This window comes from Pelophylax lessonae (genome assembly GCF_965119305.1).
Source record: "Pelophylax lessonae genome assembly, chromosome: 1".
Classification (NCBI taxonomy): domain Eukaryota; kingdom Metazoa; phylum Chordata; class Amphibia; order Anura; family Ranidae; genus Pelophylax; species Pelophylax lessonae.
In genome coordinates, this window is record NC_138768.1 from 246,697,011 (window position 1) to 246,713,036 (window position 16,026).

Consider the following 16,026-nt stretch of genomic DNA (forward strand, 5'->3'; position numbering starts at 1 on the left):
AATATTCTAGTTTTTCATACTGTAAAGTGTTTTGTATATTTTAGATATTACATACACTGCATATTTTACATTTTCTTCTTATTAACCAGTAAACATTCAACTCTTAAAAGAAAATCTTAAACTTCAGAATATTAATTACTGTGTAAAGTCAATTGTAACACATTTTTCACACCACCTAAACTTACATAGAAAGCATAAAACACACAACAAGCTAGCCAACTAACCAATAGATGGAACCATCATAGGCCGTGGTCTTTGTGGCACTGTACCACCATGTGAGAACCGCTGTACAGGGTGATCCCCTCTTTCTGTTCTTCCCAAAGTGGAGTGATTACCTAGAAGCTGAACACAGGTATAAACCATAACCAATCTGTTATACAGAATAATAAAACAAACTAGAGTACAAACTACAGCTTCAAGCAAAAGCTCTAAAGGCAACTAAATTTTACTTTTAACTGAAAAGTTAGCTGAAAGACACAGGTATGTGGCAACAGTGGGGGATACCTCTTGTGACTCATAAAGAAACAAATCTAGTCCAGATCTATAAAAGCAATATGTAGTTTATTTTTCTTACCAGGCAAACACATTTCTAACACAGTTGAGATAATTAAATATGCAGTGGAAAGCACCCATGGCAGCAAATCAGAATCCATGTTATACTGCTCTTTCTTTGGAAAAGCGAATTGTATTTGCTTCCTATAAGTGGGCTTTGCACAGAGTGCTTTGCTCTGCCAAGTTCCCCAGTTAAGGTATGGCAACATTTGCATAAGAAGGCAGGACATCCCTAACCTTGGATTGAGTCAACCAGGTCCTGGGAGTAGTGTGTGGTTTATTTTAGGCTAGCCATTTGGACAGATACTAGAGAAAGATGTACATGGAATACAAGTCTTGCACAGTAAAATGTGGCATTAATTGAAGCTACAGTTCACTGGTTTAGGAATTGACTGCTTACACTACGCCAGAGCAGCCATATTTTTGAGTTGTTAGACTGTAGTGCCACTGGGAAGCTGACCTCTGAGCAGATTCCTCCAAATAATGCCCCCGCCACCACATAAAAAGAAAAAGACTATAAAAAATGGTGGAAAATTGAGTGGTTCATAGGACTAAAATCTACCAAGCCATGTATCAAGCAGATGTGGGACATTGGACTACTGAGTACTATGAGAACTAAAAGCTTACCAGAGTGCTGCCATAGATAGTTATACAGGCCTACAAAGCTGATTTGCTACTGACATGCAAAACTTTCTTTTACCTGTAGGTCTACAGGCATGTGGTCTATTCCTACCTTGCTCTTGCACTTGTGTAACAGCTTTAAGAATAGCCCACTCCCACCTGATGAATTATATAGTAGCTCCTAAGCTATCCCTTGCCCAGCCTGTCAATCAACACCAATATTTAAAGTGCATTTCCACTTTCAGAGCCAAAATGGAATAACACTTACTTTACATTTGTTACATGTTATCATGCACATAGAATGTGCAGAGTTACTGATTACATTTTACTTCTTTTTTGAAAACTTGAAAAATTAAGTTTGGCTATGCAGAGGGGGCCAAGGAGATAATGTTTACCATAAAGAATCCTGCCTGTGGTCTGTCTAATCCTGTCTGTGGTGTATTGGCAGATCTTATTATCGATTGTAAAGTAGATTTGAATGCTGTCTGTCTCAACAAAGATCTACTAGTTGGGCTTCTGCATTCTGTGTAGAATATTCCTCTTTGCCACTGAGGACAGATTACATTTCCTCTTATTTCAAATGTTTCTTATTTTAAATAGTAGCTTGATGTCTGCATGAGGCCTGCTCCAAACAAACACCTAGAAAGATAAGAAAAAAAAATATATATATTTTATTATTTTTAGGTATGCTGTGTGAATGGGAACACAAACTTTAAGCTGTACTCAGACCATCACTCTTTGGCTGAGCAATAAGTTGTAATTCTGGCCGCAGACCCCAGTTCCTGACTTCTGAGTTTCCAGTTCCTAACTCCCGGCTTGCTGTGCCTCCAGTGTCTCCTGCACTCTTGTTCCCCCAGAGACTGTGGCCCTTGAATACTCCAGTAACTCCTGTACATCTGTGTGTCCAGAAATTCTTGCACTCCTCTGCCTCCTAGTGACCCTAGTAATCTTATGTCTACAGTGTACCCTGTGTCACCCAATGACCCCAGTACTGACTGTGTCATCTGGTGTTCCTCTGCACTTGTGTTCTAGTTCCCCTCTCTCCAGTTATTTACTTTGGTCTTGTATCTGACCATGCTTGTTCACTGTCTGCACTGACCTCTGCCTGTTACTATTAAAAAGGTTGTCTATCAATTTTGTACTACACTCTAGTTTTTTTCCTGGTCAGCTGCCATCTGCATGGGTGTATCTGAGGACTAGAACCTATCATTTATTAAGGGCTGCACTGGTAAATACCAGACAGAGATTTAGGCTGGCCATACATGGGTCGAATTCCGCACAAATTTTCTTTAGAAAATTAGAAATTTTGTGCGTTTTGTGATCAGATGGTGCCACCATTGATTTCAAAATTCAACCAACCAAGCCTTCAATTTCACATCATGTTGCTACAGAAAAGAATGTTCTTGCCTGGGAATCTTCTATTTTTTCTGGGAATTTTCTTTTTTATTTTTTTTTTCAAATTAATTTCTTGCACGATTTTCCCATCATTAACCGCTTGCTGACCGCCACAAGTACATATACTGCGGCGGTCAGCCCCTCACAGGCAGAGTGACGTATCGGTACGTCACTAGCCTGTGAGGCTCTGGGGAGCAAGCGCGCGCTCCGGCGGCGCGCTCCCGCGCGGTCACGGACCCCCCACGCGTGTGACCGGCGGACCCGATGTCCGCCGCTCACTCTGCGATCGTCGGGGGAGAGGGAGAAAGTCAGGCAGCTTGTGTAAACAAGCTGCCTGTCATTCTCCCCTGTGTAGAAACACTGATCATACGGTTCTACTATGTAGGACCGTTGATCAGTGTTCCTATAGCTCAAGCCACAGCCAATCACAGTTAGAATCACGCCCCTAGGGACACACACAGCCCCTCCCTCTCAAATAAAGTTAACCCTTTCACTGCCAGTGTAATTTTACAGTAACAGTGCATATATATAGCACTGATTACTGTAGAAATGTCACTGGTAACCCCAAAAGTGTAATAAATGTCAGTCAAGGGTCCGATCTGTCCACCCCAATGTCGCAGTACCGCAAAAAAAATCGCAGATCGCCGCCATTACGCGTTAAAAAAAAAACAACAAAAATTACAAAAATCTTTCCCTTTGTTAGTAAACGCGATAACTTTTGCGCAAACCAATCAAAATACGCTTTTTGCGTATGTTTTTACCAAACATATGTAGCATAAAACAAATTGGCCGAAAATGTTAAAAAATTTTGATTTTTACTTTTTTTTTGGGGAATTTCATATAAAAAAATGTGAAAAATATTGTTATTTTTGCAAAATTGACGCTCTTTTTTTGTTTATAGCGCGTGATCAAAAAATCGCACAGGTGATCAAATAGCACCAAAAGAAAGCTCTGTTTGTGGGGAAAAAAAGGACGTCAAATTCGTTTAGGTACAGCGTCGCACGACCGCGCAATTGTCCGTTAAAGTCACGCAGTGCCGAATCGCAAAATACCCCCTGGTCTTTTAGCAGCCAAATCCTCCGGGGCTTAAGTGGTTAATTAGAAGATCAATTTTTTTTCAAAAAATGTCCAAGCTCCCGATCACTCAAATTTGATAGCCGCACAAAAATCGGCCATTGCTACAGCCCACTAATGCGAAATTCGAATGAAAATCCTTTGATTTCAACCCACGTATGGCCAGCCTTAGACTCTGTACCTTGGCCCTTCTTAGGGCTCACACCCCCACCAATATGCAGACAGCATAGAGGGTTCACTATCCAGGCCATACAGGACACCTTCTGAGTGTACAATTGTATAGAACACAGCCATTGTTTTTCCTGCAGAGTAATTTCGCAGTAAAAGTTGGAGCTTTCAAGCCAATATCTGCAAGTCATTCCTAAGTGAAAGAGGCACCAACTATTCTTAATCAGGACTGGCAGCATGAGATTGACATTTTCCCAGCTGCCTGGAGACCTGGTGATTATTTTTATTTAACAAAGCTGCATGTTTTGGAATATACAATACAATACTGGAGCACAATGCTAATATGATTAGAGACATTTTAGTATGTCTGCCTGGGGTTGAATGGACATTTAAAAGCCTGCATTAGTAAAGACTTAACTGATTATAATCTCCCAGTTAAATATAAAATACTTTTGACTGGAACAAACACAACAAAAATGATGATGAACAGCAATCCCTGTTTTTAACACAGTATTCTTAAAGTTAACCTGATAATTTACAGTTAGTGTAATATTATTTTGTTTTAAATGAGAAACATAAAAATAACAGATAGAAGAAAGAGGTACCCAAAGCAGTTTTAGGTAGGGATATTCAATATCAAGCATTTACGCGAGTATCAGTACTCGCCCAAGTGATACCGAAACTGTTACTTTGCGGTGTAATTACAAAATGAATGAGTGCAAATTACGCTGCAAGGAATAGCATGGAATTTGAGCAGGAATGTGATGCAATTCCTGTCCGTGTATGTGTGTGTGGAATGGGAAAAGCGCCATCTAGTGGGCAGTTTAACCTCCTCCCACCACATCTGTCAGTGTCCCCATAAAACATCTGCACCAGTGCACAAAACATCTGTCAGTCCCCCATTACATCTGTACCAGTGCACAAAACATCTGCAATAGTGCATCATTGTGACAGTAACATCTGTCAGTGTCTGCCGAGGGCTGATCAACATCTGTCAGTGTACCAGTGTTCCACAGATAAATAAATAAAACATTTAAAGCCCCCCCCCCCATGCTTGCGTGTAAAGGCGAAAGCACACGTTGGTCCCGTACACATACGTAAACAGCAATAGCACCACACACATCAGAGTGAGAGCAATAATTCTAGCACCAGACCACCTGTGTAACTTTAAACTGGTAACCAGCAAAAGCGTCACCTATAGAGATTTTCAAATACCGAAGTTTGGCGCCATTTTACTAGCGTGCGCAATTTTAAAGTGTGATATGTTTGATGTTTAAAAATTTCACATTTTACTGAAAATGTGGGTATTATATTGTCTCTGCATGCATTGAAATATAATAAAATGTATTTATGCATTAGTGTGTAAGATTGCGTTTGAAAAAACTGCTGTGTAAATACCATATGACACAAAAATTTGCAAAACCCACCATTTTATTCTCCAGGGCCTCTGCTACAAAAATATGTAATGTTTGGGGGTTTTAAGTCATTTTCTGACAAAAATACAGATTTTTACTTTTAAACAAAAAGGGTCAGAAGAAGGCCTGGTCTAAAGTGGATTGTGGCTGAAGGTGCTATTTGGATGTTGCGCTTATCTATGTGGCCAGGCTGTGAAAAATCTCACAAATGTGTGGTATCGCCATACTCAGGAGCAGTAGCAGAATGTGTTTTGGGGTGTAGTTGCAAGTATGCCTATGCCATGTGTGAGAAATAACTTGTTAATATGACGTTTTTGTGAAAAAAAAATCAATAATAATTTCTTAATTTTCCAAAGAATTGTGGGGAAAAAATTACAACTTCAAAAAACTCGCCATTCCTCTTAGTATATATTCTGAACTGTCTACTTTCCAAAAAGAGGTAATTTGGGGGGTATTTGTACTGTCTTGACATGTTAGGGCCTCAAGAAATTAGACAGGCCGTCAGTACATCAGGTGTGATCAATTTTCAGTGATTGGTACATAGCTTTTAGACTCTATAACTTTCACACAGACCAAATAAAATACCCTGATTTGGGTTATTTTTTTACCAAAGAAAGAGAAATGAAGAGAAATTACTTATTTGCAAAATTGTAAAACAAAAACAAAGAAGAATGCATTTTTTCCCCAAATTTTCGGTCTTTTTTTATTTGTAACGCAAAAAATAAAAACCCCCTGGGTGAATAAATACCACCAAAAGAAAACTCTATTTGTGTGAAAAAAATGATAAAAGCTTCATTTGGGTACAGTGTAGCATGACCACGTTAATTGTCATTCATTCTAAGAGCGCTGAAAGCTGAAAATTGGCCTGGGAAGGAAGGGGGTCAAAGTGTCCAGTATTGAGGTGGTTAAAAAATGTTATAACTCACAGTACATATCTGGCCACATGCAAAATAATCTACTTAGGTGGTAGATGATAGCAAATCACAGCCGCTGGAGGTGCTCACAGGGCTAGGGGAGATGTAGAGGCGGTCCACCCCCAAGCTGACATCACTTCTGCACTAGACCCATGAGGTCCTGGAATGTCTCCTCCAGTCCTGTGAGCACCTCCAGCGGCTGTGATTTGCTATCATCGGCAGTCCGGGACACCTATGTAGATTATTATGTGGACAGATATGTAATGTGAGTTCTATCATTTTTTAACCTGCCCACTAGATGGCACTTTTCTCTTTCTATAGACACATGCACACACACAGGAGCATTGGGGGAAATCGCAAGCAAATCGGACAGGAATCGCATTCCTGTTCATATCGCACGTGATTCTGTGCAGTGCGATTTGTGCCAATTTTTTTGTATTGATGCAAATTGCACCGAAAATATTGGTACTCGGTATCAGCGAGTACTTGACGGAAAGTATTGGTACATGTACTCGCCAAATAAAAAAATGGTATTGATGCAACCTTACTTTTATGGAAAATAAATCTAACAATACAGTTACTTTTTCTATTTAGGCAAAATATTTGATGTACTAAATGTACCAAAATGCATTCAAAATTATTAAGGGTCGTTAGATTTAAAATGTAACTTCGGTATTACATATACTGGAATAAATAAAATTATAGCGTAACCTAAGGTGACTATTTGTCCCTGTTTACTGGGGAAAGTTCCTGGCAAACACCCATCTCTCAAAAAGTGGGCACAGTCAGTGCTGTGATTACTGCTTTATACACTAGGAATGATAGAAGACAAGCTACTCTCAGCTGTCCAAGAAGACCAAAGCTGATGCTGGCACTACTGTACCCCTCATGTCACACAGCAGGACCCTAAAGACCTGACAGTAAGACCGCTGTGAGGAGGTATTATTATACTTTTTTTGCTGTATGTCTATGTTCTGAAGAGTCAAGCTAATTTCCATACTAAACAAAATATTTCTGTGCAGTAGGAAATTATTATAACTAGTGTTGAGCGAACACGGACTGTATTATTCGTGTTTGTACCGAATAATTGGATTTTTGTTACCCGAACACGGACACGGACACTTTACTGTATATTCGGGTAAAAGTCCGTGTTCGGTCGTTTTATTTCCGGGTTTTGCATGCTTTGGCGCGCTTTTCATGGCGGGCTTTCAACAGCCAATCAACAAGCGTTTAACTGGTGTGCCTAAGCCATCCCAGCCATGCCTGCAAAATGTATCAGTAGCTGTGATTGGCCGTCTGAAGCATGTGACCAAGTCTTTATAAGTTCGAGGCAGCGCCGCAGCGGCGTCATTCTGCTGCTTAGATCAGGGAGAGAGCACACATCAACGTGCTGGCTGCTGATTAGGGACAGACAGGCAGGAAAAAACCATTTGTGTCCGGATAGAATTGAGGGACAGGTCGGAGTGTTTTAGGCAGGGCGAGTTGTAGGCATTTTAGGGAGAGGCTGCTGCTGATTTTTAGGGAAATTGTGTTCTACAAAATACAATCGATATTGCTGTGTGGGGTGGGGTCTGCACTTAGTCCTGATCTACGATCTCTTATCAATCCTGTTAGGGATAGAGTTTGCTGATTTTTAGGGAAAGTGTGTTCTACAAACTACAATCGATATTGCTGTGTGGGGTGGGGTCTGCACTCTGCACTCAGTCCCGATCCAGATCTCTTATCAATCCTGTTAGGGATAGAGTTTGCTGATTTTTAGGGAAAGTGTGTTCTACAAACTACAATCGATATTGCTGTGTGGTGTGGGATAAGAGATAGGCAGGTGTCAGTGATCCACATCCATTTTGCTGTGTGTGGGCTGCAGTGAACACAATCTTTCTGGGGTGCAGTGAACACAATCTTTTTGGGGTGCAGTGAACAAAATCCTTTTGGGGTGCAGTGAACACAATCTTTGTGGGGTGCAGTGAACACAATCTTTGTGGGGTGCAGTGAACAAAATCCTTTTGGGGTGCAGTGAACACAACCTTTGTGGGGTGCAGTGAACACAATCTTTTTGGGGTGCAGTGAACACAATCTTTGTGGGGTGCAGTGAACAAAATCCTTTTGGGGTGCAGTGAACACAATCTTTGTGGGGTGCAGTGAACACAATATTTTTGGGGTGCAGTGAACAAAATCCTTTTGGGGTGCAGTGAACACAATCTTTGTGGGGTGCAGTGAACAAAATCCTTTTAGGGTGCAGTGAACACAATCTTTGTGGGGTGCAGTGAACACAATCTTTGTGGGGTGCAGTGAACAAAATCCTTTTGGGGTGCAGTGAACACAATCTTTGTGGGGTGCAGTGAACACAATCTTTTTTGGGTGCAGTGAACACAATCTTTGTGGGGTACAGTGAACACAATCTTTGTGGGGTGCAGTGAACAAAATCCTTTTGGGGTGCAGTGAACACATTCTTTGTGGGGTGCAGTGAACACAATCTTTTTGGGGTGCAGTGAACACAATATTTGTGGGGTACAGTGAACACAATCTTTGTGGGGTGCAGTGAACAAAATCCTTTTGGGGTGCAGTGAACACAATCTTTTTGGGGTGCAGTGAACACAATCTTTGTGGGGTGCAGTGAACAAAATCCTTTTGGGGTGCAGTGAACACAATCCTTTTGGGGTGCAGTGAACACAATCTTTTTGGGGTGCAGTGAACACAATCTTTGTGGGGTGCAGTGAACACAATCCTTTTGGGGTGCAGTGAACACAATCTTTGTGGGGTGCAGTGAACATAATCTTTTTGGGGTACAGTGAACACAATCTTTGTGGGGTGCAGTGAACACAATCCTTTTGGGGTGCAGTGAACACAATCTTTGTGGGGTGCAGTGAACACAATCTTTGTGGGGTGCAGTGAACGAAATCCTTTTGGGGTGCAGTGAACACAATCTTTGTGGGGTGCAGTGAACACAATCTTTTTGGGGTGCAGTGAACAAAATCCTTTTGGGGTGCAGTGAACATCTCATACTTCTGAAGATTTGAGGGTGCTGCCTGTTCCATATTCCTACTCCTCATCCATCCTTTTAGGGGTACAAACAATAGTAATTGGGGCCTAGTGTGGTTGTGTACGTGTGAGATACATACACTTTTTTTGATCATATTTCCTATTCCGCTATTCAATAAAAACCTTTGGGGATCAATTAAATTGCGGGATAGTCTGTGTCGGTACGTGTGAGATCAACCTTTCCAAGTTTTTGGGGTTCATCTCATACTTCTGAAGATTTGAGGGTGCTGCCTGTTCCATACTCCTCCTACTCCTCATCCTGCCTTTAGGGGTACAAACAGTAGTAATTGGGGCCTAGTGTGCTTCTGTACGTGTGAGATACATACACTTTTTTTGATCATATTTCCTATTCCGCTATTCAATAAAAACCTTTGGGGATCAATTAAATTGCGGGATAGTCTGTGTCGGTACGTGTGAGATACACCTTTCCAATTTTTGGGGCGCATCTCATACTGCCGAGGTTTTGAGGGTGCTTCAGTCTGCCTCCTGCCTGCTCCTCCTCTTCCTCATCCTGCCTTTAGGGTACAAAAAATTGTAATCGGCGGGGCCTAGTCTGTGTTTGTACGTGTGAGATACACCGTATTATAAAATTTTTCCTATTCCGCTATTCAATAGACACCCTTTTAGAGTGTAAAAAATTTAATTACGGCATAGTCTGTATCGGTACGTGTGAGATACACCTTTTAAATTTGTTTGGCGCATCTCCTTCCCCCGCCAAGGATTGCAGGGCGCTTCAGTTTGCCTCCTGTTCCCAACTCCTCCTACTCCTCTTCCTCATCCTGCCTTTAGGGTACAAAAAATTGTAATCAGGGCCTAGTCTGTGTATGTACGTGTGAGATACACCGTATTATAAAATTTTTCCTATTCCGCTATTCAATATACACCCTTTTGGAGTGTAAAAAATTAAATTACGGCATAGTCTGTATCGATACGTGTGAGATACACCTTTTAAATTAGTTTGGAGCATCTCCTTCCCCCGCCAAGGATTGCAGGGCGCTTCAGTTTGCCTCCTGTTCCCAACTCCTCCTACTCCTCTTCCTCATCCTCCCTTTAGGGTAGAAAAAAATTTAATCGGGCCTAGTCTGTGTTTGTACGTGTGAGATACACAGTTTTTTATCCTATTCCGCTATTCAATATACACCCTTTTGGTGTTAAATTGCAGCATAGTTTGCATATTTGACTGTGAGATACACCCGTGCGATACTGTTGTTGTTTTGTTCCGCTATTCAATAAACACCTTTCTAGGGCAAGATCTTAAATTACAGAAATATGAGGAGAGCGTCAAATAGGGGCCGTGGCCTGGGTCGTGGTGCTGCTGGTAGAGCTCCTGTTGCAAGGAGAGGACGTGGTCGATCTGTGCCAGCTACACGCACAAGTCAAACACCTTCCTCAAGTGTGAGTAGGCGACAGAACCTGCATTAGTATTTGGTAGGGCATCATACGCCTCTAGAAGTGATGAGGCCAGAACACAGAGAGGCGATAGTAGATTGGTTTGCTGCTGACAGTGCCTCCAGTTCCTTCATATTGTCTCCCACCCAGTCTACTGCAGAAAGGTCAGAGTTGGCACATGCAGCCGATGTCCAACCATCTTTCACCTCACCCCCTTGCAAATCAGGCAAGCAGTCTGAGCCCCAAGCCATACAGTAGTCTCTTCTTCTTTTTGAGGACTCTGTCAGCAGGGTTTCCCAGGGCCATCCACCTAGCCCTGCCCCAGAAGTGGAAGAGATTGAGTGCAGCGATGCCCAACCACTTATTTCTCAAGATGAGTACATGCAAGGACCATCGCAGCACGTCTCCGATGATGACGAAACGCAGGTGCCAACTGCTGCGGCGTTCGGCATTGTGGAGACCGACAAGGAGGGCAGGGGTGAAGACTGGGTGGAAGATGATGTGGAGGACGATGAGGTCCTCGACCCCACATGGAATGAACGTCATGCAGGTGACCTGAGTAGTTTGGAGGAAGAGGCGGTGGTCGCACAGAGCCACCAGCACAGCAGAAGAGGGAGCAGGGTGCAGAAGCGGAGCGGCCGTACCCTAGACACTACGCCTGCTACTACCCAATGCAGCAAGGGAACCAGCGCATCAAAGTCAGCTCAAAGGAGTTCTCTAGCGTGGAAGTTCTTTAGAAAATGTGCTGATGACAGGACACGAGTGGTTTGCACCCTGTGCAATCAGAGCCTGAAGCGAGGCATAAACCTTCTCAACCTGAGCACAACCTGCATGATCAGGCATCTAAGTGCAAAGCACGAGCTGCAGTGGAGTACACACCTTCAAAACCAAGAAACGTCTCTGGCTCATCCTGCTGCCTCTTCTGCTGCAGTCTCGGCCGCTCCAGCCACATCTGTAGTGATACCGGCACCTGCCACCACGCAAACAGACGATCTGTCAGCAACACCACCACCTGGGTCACCAACAACCATCTCCACAATGTCCCGTGGAAGCGTTCAGCTTTCCATCTCCCAAACACTTGAGAGGAAGAGGAAGTACCCCCCTACCCACCCGCGATCCCTGGCCCTGAATGCCAGCATTTCAAAATTATTGGCCTTTGAAATGCTGTCATTCCGTCTGGTGGAGACGCACAGTTTTAAAAACCTTATGTCGGTGGCTGTCCCACAGTACGTCGTGCCCAGCCGCCACTACTTTTCCAGGCAAGCCATCCCTTCCCTGCACAACCAAGTGAGGGAAAAAATCAGGTGTGCACTGCGCAACGCCATCTGTGCCAAGGTCCACCTAACTACCGATACGTGGACCAGTAAGCATGGTCAGGGGCGTTATATCTCCCTAACGGCACACTGGGTAAATGCAGTGGCGGATGGGCCTGAGGCGGATAGCAATTTGGCGCATGTCCTTCCACCACCGAGGATTGCAGGGCGCTTCAGTTTGCCTCCTGTTCCTAACTCCTCCTACTCCGCTTCCTCATCCTCTACCGCCTCCTCATCCGGACAGCGTAACACCTTCACCACCAACTTCAGCACGGCCAGGGGTAAACGACAGCAGGCAGTTTTACAACTTGCCTGTTTGGGGGACAAACCACACACCGCGCAGGAGTTGTGGAGGAGCATGGAACAGCAGACAAATGAGTGGTTGCTGCCAGCGAGCCTCAAGCCCGGCCTGGTGGTGTGCGATAACGGGCGAAATCTCATAGCAGCTCTGGGCCTAGCCGGTTTGACGCACATCCCTTGCCTGGCGCATGTGCTGAATTTGGTGGTTCAGAGGTTCCTTAAAAACTACCCTGATATGTCAGAGCTGCTGCAGAAAGTGTGGGCCGTCTGTGCGCACTTTCGGCGTTCTCACCCTGCTGCTGCTCGCCTGTCAGCGCTGCAGCGTAACTTCGGCCTTCCCGCTCACCGCCCCATATGTGACGTGCCCACAAGGTGGAACTCCACCTTGCACATGCTGCAAAGACTGTGCGAGCAGCAGCAGGCCATAGTGGAGTTTCAGCTGCAGCACGCACGCGTGAGTCGCTCTGCGGAACAGCACCACTTCACCACCAATAACTGGGCCTCCATGCGAGACCTGTGTGCCTTGTTGCGCTGTTTTGAGTACTCCACCAACATGGCCAGTGGCGATGACGCCGTTCTCAGCTTAACTATCCCACTTCTATGCCTCCTTGAAAAAACAATTCGGGCGATGATGGAAGAGGATGTGGCACAGGGTGAGGAGGAGGAGGAGGATGAAGAGGTAACATTTCCAAGGCTTTCAGGGCAGTCATTCGCAAGGGGCTCCGAGGGTGGGTTCCTGCACACACAAACGCCAGGGACACAATTGTCCAGCAGGGGCACAGTTCTGGAGGATGAGGAGGATGAGGAGGAGGAGGAGCTGGAGGAGGAGATGGAACCATGTTCACAGCAGGGTGGCACCCAGGCCAGCTCATGGCCATCACTGGTGCGTGGCTGGGGGGATACAGAGGACACGGACGATACACCTCCCACAGAGGACAGCTTTTCGTTGCCTCTGGGCAGCCTGGCACACATGAGCGATTACATGCTGCAGTGTCTCCACAACGACCGCCGAGTTGCACACATTCTAACTTGTGCTGATTACTGGGTGGCCAGGCTGCTGGATCCCCGTTACAAGGACAACGTACCGTCCTTAATTCATTCACTGGAGCGCGATCGCAAGATGCGCGAGTACAAGCGCACGCTGGTAGACGTGATGCTGCTGGCATTCCCATCTGACAGCGGGGCCACAGTGGAAGCACAAGGCAGAGGAGGAGGAGGAGGAGGTCGCCAACGCAACCAGGGCACCGCCAGCACCTCAGAAGGCAGGGTTAGCATGGCCGAAATGTGGAAAAGCTTTGTCAGCACGCCACAACAAACAGCAGCACCAGCAGCTCAGATGGAACGTCTTAGCAGGAGGCAACATTTTACCAACATGGTGGAGCAGTATGTGTGCACACGCCTACATGTAGTGAATGACGGGTCTGCCCCCTTCAACTTCTGGGTCTCCAAATTGGGCACATGGCCTGAGCTTGCCCTTTACGCCTTGGAGGTGCTGGCGTGCCCTGCAGCCAGTGTATTATCTGAACGGGTATTTAGCACGGCTGGGGGCGTTATAACAGACAAGCGCAGCCGCCTGTCCAGAGACAATGTGGACAAGCTCACGTTCATTAAAATGAACCAGGCATGGATCCCACGGGACTTTTCCGTACCTTGTGCAGAATAGCAATGGATACTGACCTTACCCACCCATTGTTCCATTTTTGCTCTTTCTCACTCTTTTGGGGTGTACCCTCATTTAAAATTTGTGAAAAGAAGCAGTGTTGGCTACCTTGTCCTCCTCAGGGCCAGATTAACGTAGGGGCTATTGGAGCTGCAGCTCCAGGCCCCTACCTTTTATATAGGCCCCGGGTTGGCCATATTCACTGTTACCGCTCTTCTGTCACTTGTAAACACAGAAGTCTGGCTTCTATGCTCGCTTCCCCAGGCAGCACCCTCAGAACCTCCCCACACAGCGCGAAGGCCGGACAAGGAGGGACAGTTGCCATTGCATGGATGTGTTTATGGGCTTCAGAGAAAGCATGTTGAATTAGGCATGCATGGCTGCACCCTTCCTCCTCTGGGTGCATGCCAAGGCACGGCCCTTAAGGCCCTTCAAAATCCTCAGCACCAAGCCCATGATGCTCTTAATCCGGCCCTGGTCCTCCTCCACCGCCGCTTCCACCTACACCGCCCATAGGTGTGTGCAGCCTATTGCATTAGGGTGTGCACCCCAAAGTTTAAATACACATGCATGTGTTTGCCTACATGTACATGGCCCCAATACATTACTCTCCCTGCTGGCAAAGAGAAATAGAGCAGAGCAGGTCCGAGGGAGATCTTTCCCATCTCCTCACTGGCAAACAGAGTGATAATGCTATGTGCGCTAGGTGATTAGGGTGTGCCCAGGCACACCCGGCACACCCTGTGCGCACGCCTATGACACCACCACATCCACCACCACCTCAACCTCCCTCCTACTCCATATGGGCCTCGTCCTTCAGAGATGAAGAACATTGTTTTATTTTTCTGTTTTTTTTTGTTGTTTTAAGTTATTTCCCTATCCACATTTGTTTGCAGAGTACTTGCCATGCTCTTAATTATGTTTTGCTGCCATTTGCAGCACTCTAGCCCTTTCCATTGGTGTTTTAGAGCCATTTTAGTGCCTGAAAGTTCGGGTCCCCATTGACTTCAATTGGGTTCGGTGTCCGGGAAAAGTTCGGCAAAACTCCGGGACACGGACCTGGACTTTTTTTTAAAGTTCGGCCGAACCCGTCGAACACGGACATCCAGGTGTCCGCTCAACTCTAATTATAACCATTTGCTGACCGCAATACTAAAGCTATTAGCCATAACCACTGTATTTTTTTTTTTCACCCAGCGATTCTCTTACTCATGAAAGCAGCCTGAGTGGCTAATTAACTGCTGGATGGCTTTCAGAAGAAGCAAGAGGGGCGTTTCTAGGCGTCGTACCCCCCCCCCCCCCCCCCATTGTTTGCCGGTGTTTCTTGAGCTTACCATTTTTACCGGAGTACCCAGGACAGGAAACGATCCGACGGTTTGTGCGGCTGGCCATAGAGGTGAACAGAGATCAGATACTTTCTGATCACCTCTATTATCTAGGAGGACTGGAGTGATGTAATAATGTCCCTTTCGGTCTAGGGTGGAGCTAAACATTTTTTTTTTCCAAGCAAATTTTTTTTTTTTTTTATTAGGTAGAGGAGAGATTTGGGGTCTTATAGACTCCAGATCTCTCCATATAGGGACCTGCCATCCCTTATTTATATTACAAGGGATGTTTACATACATAAAAAAAAAGAATATAGGGGCAGTGTTTAAAAAAAAAATGTTAAAGCACCCCATCCCTCTGTGCTCTCGCGTGAAACAAACGCATACGTAAGTCATGAATGCAAATATGAAAACAGTGCTTACATCACACATAATAGGAATTTCGCACAAACATTAAAACAAGAGCAATAATTCTAGTGCTAGACCTCCTCTGTAAAGGCCCGTACACACGTGCAGATTGTCGGCCGAAAAGATTCGGCCGGCGACCGATCAGCCGATTTTCGGCTTGTTAGTATGATGCTTCCGACAGCCGACAGCGCACTTTCGGCCGAACAGAATCTGTCGTGCAAGCATTAAAATTTTTGTATGCCGACACCAGAACGGCCGATTGTTCGCCAGTCAGTACAGAATTCGGCCGACAGACAGCAGATTTGCAAGACTGGGCATGCTCAGAAAAGAAAAAACACAGGGAAAGTTAACCATCACAAGACATCACTTCTGCAGTCGGCAGACAAAATTCGTGTGCAGCCTTTTGCACTTTTCAGCGGACACGACAGCCCGGGGACAAAAGACGGCCGATCG

The 16,026-nt window shown here is 45.1% G+C and overlaps 1 protein-coding gene across 16 annotated transcripts in view; it reads right to left on the reverse strand.

The window, feature by feature from the left end:
• RIMBP2 (RIMS binding protein 2) overlaps nt 1-16,026 on the reverse strand; it is an 855,912-nt gene that overhangs the window by 69,795 nt on the left and 770,091 nt on the right. For all 16 annotated transcript variants that reach the window (XM_082266906.1, XM_082266905.1, XM_082266904.1 and 13 more), the window contains one exon: nt 225-342. In XM_082266906.1, the coding sequence (XP_082123032.1) occupies nt 225-342 (118 nt within the window). The remainder of the gene's footprint in view (nt 1-224; nt 343-16,026) is intronic.